Source organism: Pieris rapae, chromosome 8 (assembly GCF_905147795.1).
Source record: "Pieris rapae chromosome 8, ilPieRapa1.1, whole genome shotgun sequence".
Taxonomy (NCBI): domain Eukaryota; kingdom Metazoa; phylum Arthropoda; class Insecta; order Lepidoptera; family Pieridae; genus Pieris; species Pieris rapae.
Genome location: NC_059516.1, coordinates 10,182,544 through 10,196,023, shown reverse-complemented (window position 1 = coordinate 10,196,023; position 13,480 = coordinate 10,182,544). Strand labels below are relative to the sequence as shown.

Below are 13,480 nucleotides of genomic sequence, written 5' to 3'. Positions count from 1 at the left end.
CGCTGTTTGATGATTCGTTAAGTAGTTACACATTAGAACTTGAGATGGCAATTCTATCGCGTAACGTCTCGAGCAGTAAACGCAGATTTTTTATTTATTTAATTATAAGTAATCTAACAGCTTATACTTATACATATTATAATACAAAATTCTAAGACAATACAGGAAGCCAAAACAGATTACTTAGATAAACATATTATGTATAAAAAACAGAAAACAAGCAAGCGCATTAAAATACAAAGATACATTTAAAAAAAAACAGAAGAAGAAAATTAAAAAACTGTAATTTAACATTTAAAAGCAACAAATAATACTAAGAATTTAAAACTACTATGTACTTAAAAAAATCAGTCTTCTCGCTTCTCCAAGTACTTTATTTATTTATATATTCATTCGCACGTACACAGTGTGAATATACATATACAAATACATGGAGTGATCATATGTGACACATCACACACATCATCTTTTTGGGGTTTTGAAATCATGAAATAAATTCATGTTGTTCGTTAAAATTTAGAGTTATAAATGTTAGTTGTTACAATTTACATTAACAATGGAATAAAAATAAATTGTACATTTATGGTAATTTTGTTTGACACTAAACAATACACCTAATGTATACATATAGACTATATACAGTGATGGTGAAACACATATCATAGTTTCTAGAAGTAATTTTTGCGACGGAAAACACTACTAAGAAAATAATTGTTCGGAATAACAATGTCTCTGGCAAAATTGCCGCCATTGAGGTATTGACATTGAAGAACGAGGTTATCATCATATTGACACTTTGAAGCCACTTTCTTTGAATAATTATTACTAATCGTTCTACATTTACATAAATAGATTAAGTGTATTATTTCCTCATTAGCCGACCATAGGAAAATATAAAATATGTTTTATTTTATTTATTTATTTACACTTTAAATGCAGTATAAATAAAATAATTAAATAAAAAGGAAAGCAACTGGGGCATTATCAAAGCCATATTTTGTGCAACGACTATGCGTCCCGCAGGCTCGTCCTCGTATTATATATAAAAAAAAACATGCTCTTAATAAGGTTTAAGTAAATATTTAGTTTATTTTATTATTTGTATATATTTTTTTGTCTTTTTAATTTTGTGGTTGCTTGTTTATTTTGCTTATGTTAAAATATAAATGATGTGTTTGTGTGTAAAATTTGTGGCGCGTTCTTGTGTAATTTTATGCATATGCGTTGTTTTAGAACTTATAAATTAATAAGAAAAAAGCGCACATGTATTTAGATTTAAAACAATTAGTACTTAGCAAGTTCCATACCAATATAAGCAATACTTAAGAAATGCATCGACCAACACAAACATTTTCATTTATATAAATAAAATAAAAAAATTAAACGCTTAGAGATATAACTGTATTATTTAATGTTAATGTGACGTTACTTAGGTGAGAATCACACAAAAAGCCTTATTGAATTCCAACTCTTTTAATTACCAGCATTACTGAAAAGCTAACTTCGGAACCAAATCTTTCTAAATAAATAATTGTTAGATTTATTTGCAGCCGAAAATGTCTTTGTACTTATTACTATTATTATTTTTATTGTTGTTAGTGTTAAACTGAATACACACATAAACTCATCAAGAGGTTAAACGTATAAAAAATTCAGACTTCCGGAAATTTAATATTTATTTATAAAACATAATAAGCTACCATTACAAATAACTCCAATGTGATAACTAAATTTACATAATAACACAATTCAACTGTATTAGATTAAAAAACATATTTATAAAAATCTATTTCAGCTTAAGAACTAACATGAACCATACCTACTGTCAGTTCGCAACGGACAATTAAAAACGCCTTTTAATCTACTGTTGATTAATTATTTCCATACATCATCATACGATATATATTTGCCTAAACTAAACAAAAACTTTCTGAATCGAAACGTTCAGTCATAGTGAAACATAAGCCCATTGACTATCAATATAATATGTAATTAGTTGCATCGATACTTCACCCAGTCCACTCACTAGTTGCTTACTGTTTAGTAGTATCGTCCGCGCTGTGAAACTCGGTCGCACATCAATGCCGCCCAAACGACGCTTCCGAGTAAAGCTTAAATAAATAAACATTTAAATATATAAACAAATGGGATAAACTTTAAGTGGTAAATCGTGTATTAAGTGACAATTAATTGTGTGATATTAGTTTTAAGTGACAAAATTTTGAAAATGGAAGAGCACGCAGGTATGTTTTCAAAACTGTAGGTCGTGTTTCGTGTTGTTTTTGAAAATGGAATCTTAGGCTACAATTCAACTGTCGGTCAACTTCCATATTGTTTTTATACAAAACAAAATGAAGTAAATTTGGTCTAATATTTTAGTGAGGAAAGTAAATATTTAAAACATATTGTGTCAAATAGATAAAAAAATTGAACGATGTCATATTGTTAACAATTCTGTCTGCGTCGAAGGAGGGTACTTAATATTATTAATGGTTTGTTCTTATCGTGTTTTAATTATAAAAATATGTTTTACGGTTCTTGACTCATAAGTAAAAAAACATATTGATCTGGTTAATTAACAAAAAAAAATACTGTACGTATATAAATAATGTATAGATTTCGATCCATATATATCTTATATATTTATACTTATTACATTGAAAAGATAATTCAAAGGAAAGTGAAAGATGACTTTTCAATTGTATATGTATAATAATAGTAATGGTTTAGTGGCTGGTGTCTACTCTAAGGTTACGTGTTTAAATCAGGCACATGTAACATTGAATCGCATGGCGAAGAAAAACTACGAAACCTACTTGTATGAAACAGAAATGAACACCTTCTTTCTTCTCTTTCTTTCTTTAGTACTTCATTAGCCGAATGAGAGTAAAAGTCAGTTTTTACGCATGTCACGAAGATGTGCAGCGTTTCTGTCGAAGAAAAGGGATAGAGCGATTGAAACCGATTGAGAGAGAGTGAGAAAGGAAGATCGAGAAAAATACACGCTATTCGATTCGCTATTCGACTGATAGCAACCTATTAGTCGTGATCGCTACGAGACGTAATTTTACAATTAATTTATTTGGATAAAAAATCATAAAACCTTTGTAACGTATGGAATGGTTGGAGAATGCAGAGATACCATTGCAGGGTGTACTGGAGGAAGATGGAGGAAGCCTACGTTCTGAAAAGGACCAACAAATTAAGATGTACGGAAATGGATAGTAGTGAAATTAACGTTATTTTTTTATTAATATCGAAGTCTATATACACTAAGTTATCTTAATCCCGAATCCAGCCTTCTGTGCCTGACACGCCGCCGACTTTTTAGGTATGGACGGTTCCTCACGATGCTTTCTTTTACCGTAAGATCATTAGTGCACAGATGGGGATCGAACCCACGACCTCAGGGATGATGATGCTGAACCACAAGGTCAACGCTTATAAATGCAAAATAATAATGTTTAATAGAAACGGGCTATTAACACTGACAGTTTACTATCAATGAATATTGATGAATTAATATTCCCCTTGCATCATTAACCTTATCGTTGTATTGTTACAATAAGCATGGTTAAGCAAGTTTGCCGACGTCGTTTAATGGATTATAAAGGGCCACATATTTATATTAAAATACCAATTAAAGGTAACTCGTAGTTAATTCATAAACTTTCCTAATATCTACACAGTAACATATAAATACCAAATTGTAGTAGGTTGGGAGTAGTCTTGGCCTAGTGGATTTAGCGTGCTGAAGTATTTCCGAACCAATTCGACTTAGGGTCCTTCAAGAAAAGAGCGTACCAATTCTTAAAAGGCCGGCAACGCACTCGCGAGCCCTCTGGCATTGAGAGTGTCCATGGGCGGCGGTATCACTTAACATCAGGTGAGCCTCCTGCCCGTTTGCCCCCTGTTCTATAAAAAAACCACCACCAATGGACTTTCTTTCTATGTGCGCATTTAACAGTCACTCGAACGGTGAAGGAAAACATCGTGAGGAAACCGACATGTCTTAGACCCAAAAAGTCGACGGCTTGTATCAGGTACAGGCTGATCACTTATTTGCATATCAAATTGTGTAACGATCATGAAACAGTTTCAGAAAGGGCAGAAAGGAAACAGGACTTATATATAACGACACATCTCATTTACCCCTAGGAATGAGATAAACTGATAAATAATACATTCAAAATTATGATAACATTCGAGTAAACCTTATTTGAATTCAGTTAAAAATATAGTTTAATTAAACGTCAGACCCGGTTCTAGTTAACATATGAATATAATAAAAAATATTGTAAAATGTTGTTCTTTTTTTTAATAGAACGAGGCAAACAGCCAGGAGGCTCAGTCGATGATAAGTGATACCGCCGCCCATGGACACTCTCGATGCTAGAGGGCTCGCGAGTGCGTTGCCGGCCTTTTAAGAATTTGTACGCTCTTTTAAGAATTTGTAAACAGTTATATAACGAAAATTAAATCGACGAACTATTGTATAATAGTTAGTCGATATGACAATACTGTCATAAATATAAGAAAACATAATATGTGTTCCTTCCAAAGATTCTTACTTTCTCTTTTTTAACCGACCTTAAAAAAGATTGTCAGTTGGACCTATATGTGTATATTATGTTATGATCTATTGAGGTTTCCAAGCATTGTTAATCAATTTTAAGGTGCATGTATGTCCACAAATTTATCGAAAACTAAAAGTTATATTTCCAACCAAAGGCTTTTTAGATCAACATATTTCTACTTTTTAAAGGGGATTTGTCGTTGGTTTAAATTAGGCTTTAACATAAAAAGTTTATTCTAATTTTATTACATTATGATGCCAAGATGTTTCTGTAAATTATTGAGTGTTGGCAATGACAATAATATCGAGCAGCTACCTGGCACATGCTTATCACAAAGCTCATAGCAATTTGATAAAACTTTATTAATTAAAAACATTCTAATGAACCTATGACCTCGCAATCATAAGTTGACTGACTCGATGTCTTGACCTACAACGACGGAGACAAAGCATTACAAATATATGCGTAATACCTAAATCATTATATTATGAAGAATCCTTGTTACGTCTGTATGTATGTCACCGAAATTACAAAATGTTTGCCGGTAGACCCGGACCGTGTTATAGAAGCATTCTTGTAAAGCCGTCTTTTGAACAGTTCTAAAACTAGGAACACGAATTTAATAAAGTTATTGGTATATTTTTATATTCACAACTAATTACGGACTTCAAACAGAAATCGCGTTATAGGGATACCGCGTTATAAGGGGGTTTACTGTACTTTAATTACAGGAACTAGGATTGACTTATTCAATCCTGAAAATTAAACAGTTTATTATTATATTAAATCGTTTATTTGCAAAGAAAGCAGAAACAGCCATATAATAGACATGCAGATGTCATATTAATTACCATATACATAATAATAACAGTTAAGTCATTTATAATTATTATCAAACTTATGGTACTTGAAAGCATTATTAATAAATACTATGTTAAATATAAATTGATTGAAATATATTTAAAAAAGTGCCGAGGCTTTTAAATGATAGCTAATATATGTTTCTTTAAATTATTCTACTTACTAATTTCTTATCATAACGGCTACACTCTTAATTATAGGTCGTAATTAAAGTATCGGTCAGTGGTAATCCGAAATCAATAGTCTGAGACGGTGATGTCATCGTCTCATAGGCTTTTAGATGACGTCACTACTCTCCTGTTTCCCGAGTGTCTTAAGAGTTTCCTTTAATTCAGTTAAACAAATAGGAATGGGTCAAGAAAATCAAATAAGAATAAAAATATATAAATCAGTGGTGCTGCACCCAGGACCTCAGATTTCTTTTTCATGATCATATGATAATCTATAGGGAAGTTAGGGATAAGCCTTCTGTGCCTAACACACGCCGTCGACTATTTGGGTGTAAGGCAAGCCGGTTTTCTCACGATGTTCTCCTTCACCGTTCGAGGGCACTACTCATATAGAAAGAATGTCTATTGGTGCACTGAATAAACGACCTCAGGGTTGAGAGTCGCAAGCTAAAGCTACTACTGGGCTAACACTGTCCTTTTAGAAAGAAAATAAGAAATAAACCTTATTGTAAATATTTATATGTTTAAACTTGTTGTTCAATAAAATAAAATACGTTTATTTTGGAACATAAGAACATCAAGGTATCACTTATTCCACAACAATAAATTTGAACCTGTAGGCATCCCTACTCATCAGCAAAGAAGAGAGAGGGTGTAGGCCAAGAGAAAAAGCCGGCGTAAAATTCTATTTCGTTCTTGGTTTTACATTTTTATTTCACAAATATCCTTTCAAATAGTAGTAGTTAGGTTCGGTTAAATAATTAGGACGCACTTTGTAGAACTTTAACCAAATATTATTTTAGGAAATTATTTTAGGAAATTTAAAATTATGTACAAATAATTATAAGTTTAAATATAATAATACATATCTATAATCCGTTAAAAAAGTGTTTTTCTTTAAATGTGTAAAAGTTATGTAAATAAAAGACAATACTATTAACTGAAGAATGTCAATATCGATTTTTTTCTTTCTATCATGACGCCATTTATCCTTTACCAGTGACCCAGGTCCATTACCCATGTCCAAAAATATAATACACATGCAGCAGCTTAAACTCATTACTTCCCTTTCTATGGCAGTTAACTGCAAAATGCATGTATAGTATACATTATAGTATTTATACTTTATATAATTTCTAAGATAACTATTATTAGGAGCATATAAATATATGCCCCTAATAATACCTATGTTAATATGAAACTAAAGAATATTTAAAAATACGATTTAAAGGTGTGAAAATTATTTCCCATTTTTGACTCATAAAATACTTATTTATTCTAGTTACCATATACTTGAAATCCGGTAGCAATTAACACAAGTCAAGTTAGGACATATTGGCTTAAGAAAAGCAAATAAACTTCAATACAAATAATTCGCTATGGAAGATTTACTTTAAAGTAATAAACAACTTCACAAATCTGTCATTATCTATATTTATGAGTAGTAGGGATTCACGGGTTCTGCCTCAAGAGGCAGAACCCGTAAATCCTCGCGTGGGTGGCCAATATCAGCGTCACGGTATGACACGAAACTAAAAAAAAAAAAAAAAAAAAAAGTTTGGTCTCTTTCCCCACTAAACAGACCGTGCTGAGTCGATAGCACTCACTCCCGAAGCGATATTTCTCTCTGTTTCGAAGTTAGGTTTTGCTATACGTTGCAAATTAATCGATTTACTAATCACCTCATAATAAGAATGTAACGTCTCGTCCAAATCCTCATTTACTAATCACCGAGTCAGTTTCGTATCCATAATTAGCAAATTACCATGCGCATTTACCTGCAAATGCACCAGGACAGATGGGAAAAGGATTTACTGAACATTAAAAATATGATTTCCGTGTTTTATGTGTTTATTTGCATTATGTTACAATACAACTTTACTAGTGTCATTTCTTGGTGAGTCATACGAAAAATTTCTGAGGTAATCTTCCAAGCTGAAACCCCAGAACTTGTAGTACAAATATACTACACAATACTCCCCACAAAAGGCAGAATAGATGTCCTGAACGCTAGCTGTATTATAGCTCCATACCCGACAATTTCTTCTTAAAAAATCCGCTATTACTCTAATAGGTTTACGTCCAAATGAATCAAAATATTCTCCAACTTTTTCGTGGTTGATATGAATAGCTACCCAATGAGATCCTGGTTGTGAGTCAGGGTCGAGATTGCATATAATAAATGTGGGTAAGTGTACGTGCTTTGGTAGGCGATTCGAGGGGTACACGCTATACTGGATGCTGGGATGTATTTTATGGAGACTCATTTGCAGGTTTAATGTTTTCATTTTTACTCCAACGCGTTTGACCTTCTACTCTTTGTATTTAACAAAAACGGAAAGGACCCTTGAGAATCACGTTGTGCTTACTTAGCAATTTAATACTGTCTTCGAAAACTATCGGAAGTTTATCAGAGCGAATTCGCAAAAGCGACATTAAATCCATAACTGTTAAGATACTTGTATATTTAGAAATAAATAGATCTGCTTACGTTCAATATTTATTCATGATTTGACAAACTTACAATATTTAAAAAATTACACAAACACGGATAAAATCATTACATTACTTATTGTACATACGTTATATGACTGTTGTATTATTAACAAGTTTGGTATAAAAAAATAAAAACATTTTGATTACAATATACTATGATAAGAAATAACAATTATTTCATTTAGGTTTGCAGTGCCACAAGTATTAATCATCATTTTTTTTAAATTTCATTTTTAAAAAATTAAAAAAAGACAAATACCTTCCACAAAAACTGCATAATATACTTTAAAATCTTGTAATTGTCTAGAGGTAGCTTTTCGAGAATCAATATTTTCACCTTTCTTGCCTTCACAATTACAATTAATTACAAGATTTTAAAGTATATTATGCAGTTTTTGTGGAAGGTATTTGTCTTTTTTTAATTTTTTAAAAATGAAATTTTAAAAAAATGATGATTAATACTTGTGGCACTGCAAACCTAAATGAAATAATTGTTTGTATTTCTTTGATTATTTTTAGATTGTTATACATATAATACATACACCTTTCAATAAAGTTAAAATAATTTGAAATATATACACTGAAGGATTTCACAAAAGAATTAGTATTATTTTTATATGCTTCAAAACATTAAGTTTTTTACTACCTACAATACAAAGATTTCTTCTAAATATTTGGAAGAAATTTTATCAGTAAATAACGAATCCCTCAAAAAGTAAATTACTTGGACAAATTTCGTACATACTTCCAGCAAAAGTTTTGGAAAGCACTGAACAACTACTTATGAAATGCCGTGAACATATACACACATTCTCATAGTTAAATAAATCCTAGATTCAAATTGTTAAGTTTTATGTCCTACTAGAGATAATATTTATAGGTACAAGATCGTAGCTGCCTAAATAAGATGACAAGCAGCAACTTAGCTGTGGTCTTCGGGCCCAATTTACTATGGCCGCGGGATGGAAATGTTTCATTACAATCTATCGGACCAATAAACGCATTTACCGATTTTTTAATCACACACCAGGAATCCATATTTATTATTTAAAATGTATACGAATTGTGAGTAACCTATGAATCTGGCACATATCACAATCATTTGTTTGTTCTTTTATTTTTTGATTTATTTATTGTTACGTGACCTGGTAAACTACAGTTGTGTTCCATTGTTATTATCGGCCAGTTATGTGAAAAAATAAATAACTTTTAATAAAATTAATATGTGACGTTGAAAGACTAAAACAAATAACCCACTTATATTTAACGTCACTGTATCAAAATTAAACGTAACTCGTTTAATAGAACAGTTTATAAAACTAATATCTGTATTTACATTCGCGTATGTACCTTGTAGTTTGTGTAAGTTTTAATATGGTGGATGGCATTAAAACACTATAAAAACTAATTAAGTGTATAAAACTATATTATTCCACTCTAAGAGGAACTCCAGATTATGTGATTATTTTTGTGTTAAGAAATCGTCAACATTTGCGTCTTATTTATTACTAGTAGACTGTTTGTTCACCTATTGCTATTATTTTTCTACTATTCACATTAAAGGTCTAAGAGGCCTATTCGAAATCAGTACCTACATAATTTAAACTCCAAAAAATTCAGATAAAATATTTTAGAATACGCACATGAGTTTTATCTACATACACTTTTCGATTTGTCTATGTTCTATGACATTTTAATTACTTATAGGATTTTGAGAGATCTATACAACACAACATAAATATATTTATGGTTAATAATTAATTACAGATTCCAATACTAGTATTATGGATTATTTAAGATTTATAATTGTATCATATATAAATGTATCATAATATTAATAAATAAGTAGTGTAATCAAAGTTATGGTCTTAGGGAAATTAGGAATTCAATGTATCATAAAAATTATAGCCTGACAAATGACTAGCTTTAAATTGTAAAATAAGTAATTGTAAAGTTCTGAAAAAATTATAGTTAGGATAAATATTTATTAATGACAACATGTAAATTTTAAATCTTATTGTTGGTGTTAAAATAGGTAATAGTATTTAATTTTTTTTAGTTTCTTCTTATAATTGTATAACAATTTTGATTTTTTATTACTAAAAAGACAAGTATTGTTATTGTTTTAGATCTTCATTAATCCTGTTAATATTTTTACTGTTTAACAAGAATTTATAGTTTATAATTAAATATCTAATTTACTTTCTCCTCCCTATGTTATTATAATTTCTGTCTATTTTAATACATTTTATTAGTAAATGTTGCTTCTATTTAACCGCCAAACATAATGTTTAAAAGAAAAAATGCTATTTTTTGTCACTAAAGTTAGGATACATCACATTTTGTAAGTTTTTATTATGTACGACTGATTCATTATCTCAAAATGTATGGGATAATATAATAATATTTCAACTACAGAATCTCATTTTTGTTACATTCCGTTGCAACTTTTCTACTTTTGTATTTTATGAAAAGAGAAAGTATTATGTGAATCTGTCATAATTAATGCAATCATAAAAGTATGTCTACTCATTTTAAGTCATGTTTTGATATAAAATAAGTGTCTCTGAATACTAAAATAATTGTTATTTCTTATCATAGTATATTGTAATCAAAATGTTTTTATTTTTTTATACCAAACTTGTTAATAATACAACAGTCATATAACGTATGTACAATAAGTAATGTAATGATTTTATCCGTGTTTGTGTAATTTTTTAAATATTGTAAGTTTGTCAAATCATGAATAAATATTGAACGTAAGCAGATCTATTTATTTCTAAATATACAAGTATCTTAACAGTTATGGATTTAATGTCGCTTTTGCGAATTCGCTCTGATAAACTTCCGATAGTTTTCGAAGACAGTATTAAATTGCTAAGTAAGCACAACGTGATTCTCAAGGGTCCTTTCCGTTTTTGTTAAATACAAAGAGTAGAAGGTCAAACGCGTTGGAGTAAAAATGAAAACATTAAACCTGCAAATGAGTCTCCATAAAATACATCCCAGCATCCAGTATAGCGTGTACCCCTCGAATCGCCTACCAAAGCACGTACACTTACCCACATTTATTATATGCAATCTCGACCCTGACTCACAACCAGGATCTCATTGGGTAGCTATTCATATCAACCACGAAAAAGTTGGAGAATATTTTGATTCATTTGGACGTAAACCTATTAGAGTAATAGCGGATTTTTTAAGAAGAAATTGTCGGGTATGGAGCTATAATACAGCTAGCATTCAGGACATCTATTCTGCCTTTTGTGGGGAGTATTGTGTAGTATATTTGTACTACAAGTTCTGGGGTTTCAGCTTGGAAGATTACCTCAGAAATTTTTCGTATGACTCACCAAGAAATGACACTAGTAAAGTTGTATTGTAACATAATGCAAATAAACACATAAAACACGGAAATCATATTTTTAATGTTCAGTAAATCCTTTTCCCATCTGTCCTGGTGCATTTGCAGGTAAATGCGCATGGTAATTTGCTAATTATGGATACGAAACTGACTCGGTGATTAGTAAATGAGGATTTGGACGAGACGTTACATTCTTATTATGAGGTGATTAGTAAATCGATTAATTTGCAACGTATAGCAAAACCTAACTTCGAAACAGAGAGAAATATCGCTTCGGGAGTGAGTGCTATCGACTCAGCACGGTCTGTTTAGTGGGGAAAGAGACCAAACTTTTTTTTTTTTTTTTTTTTTTTTTAGTTTCGTGTCATACCGTGACGCTGATATTGGCCACCCACGCGAGGATTTACGGGTTCTGCCTCTTGAGGCAGAACCCGTGAATCCCTACTACTTTTATGTTAACATTACAATGGGATAATATGTGTTTGGATGGAATAAACTCAAAAACTATAGATTTTTTCACCATTGCGATACTCCATAATCCAAAATATAAATGAAAATAATGTTCATCTGTATATAAATTGTAATAAATTACCTATAAATTATTACTTATTTTGTAGCTGGCAATTATGAAATATGTGTTTAATATTTATGAAAAACATCTCAAATATTATTTAAATGTAATTGTTTTATCTTTATCATTATGTTTAGCATAAGCTACAAATTACAAGACTATTTTCGAATAGAATTAGAATATTTTCTTTCTTATACTAAAATAAATGGGAACACGAAACATTTTTTTTATGGAATCGGTATTTTTTTTTAATTACGTCATCAGATTCTGGCTATAAACCTTTACATTTTACTTCGCTTGTAATTTACAATTACCCAAGATACCCAAAAAATCGTCGACGTATAACGTTATAAAAACTTTTAATTTAGTAACAAAAAATTACAGAATATGCATAATTTTACTAGTGGTGGTTTAAAATCAGTTATTCAAAACTTACAGAACTTGGACGCAAGTTCTCTAAGTACAATATGATGACTTTTGTAAAATTAATAGGTTTTTGGAGTGGCCGCAAGTGGTGATAAAAGATAACTAGTCACATAATTTGTCTGTCGATAGCGGTGTATCATGACGTATTCACGCGTACATACGCTTAATGTTTAGATTACTTCCGCTATAGATTATATGTCCATTTTTGAAAAAGATCTTTCGAGATGAATCTCTTCTTTTCAATCGGTTTGTAATAATGATTCTACAACAGAACGTCGCTTATAACCAATTTAGCTATAAACGGCTAAAGAAAATAAGTCTGCGCCCCAGATTTGTGTGTCTGTTTTATGATCATTTGTCAATCTAATAGACTAGTAGGATATCTGCCTCTAAGGGCCTCAGGGTAATTACAGTGGTCAGTTATTCAACATTCCTTCATACCCCTGCAACTTTCTAGGGCTGGGGATGCGCAAATGCATTTCCACCTCGAATATAAAAAAAATTTCTCTGACACACGCCATCAACTTTTTGGGTTTAAGTTGTTATTTACTCATGTAGACAGAAGGTCCAATGTTGCACAGCCGGGTATTGCACCTACGATATCAGAGGTGACAGTCGTTTGCTCTAGCCACAAGGCCAACACTGGTCAATCAATATTGATGGTGTACGTCATAGGGAAATTCCTGATCCCCTCATAAAGATAGCAGAAAAATGCAGGAAAGTCGTAATACCGTTACATAATAAAGTTGAAGAAGGATATATTCTGGTTACTTACTTTCAGTTACGGCCTTGCTAAACCACTTCAAAGCAGTTGATATTCTTTAATCGCTCCTCTTTTAATAGGCTTCAATCAAGTCATTCAATTGTTCCCACAGCTGTTGACTGAAATCAGCGCCGTGTTTGATGTTGAGCCAACTTATCATCACCAATCAACTCCAATATGCTTAATCGTTCAGCTGAATAAATTTAGCGTTTACCGGTTATTACTGGTTGCTACGGGTTTTATGATTCATTA

General features: G+C 31.1%; 1 protein-coding gene across 1 annotated transcript in view; it reads left to right on the top strand.

Moving 5' to 3' along the window:
• The first annotated feature begins 2,010 nt into the window (after positions 1–2,010).
• The window catches only part of LOC110992078 (synaptic vesicle glycoprotein 2C), a 36,264-nt gene continuing 24,794 nt past the window's right edge, over positions 2,011–13,480 (top strand). The window contains exon 1 of the mRNA XM_022257745.2: positions 2,011–2,243. Within this exon, the coding sequence (XP_022113437.1) occupies positions 2,228–2,243 (16 nt within the window). The 5' untranslated portion in view covers positions 2,011–2,227. The remainder of the gene's footprint in view (positions 2,244–13,480) is intronic.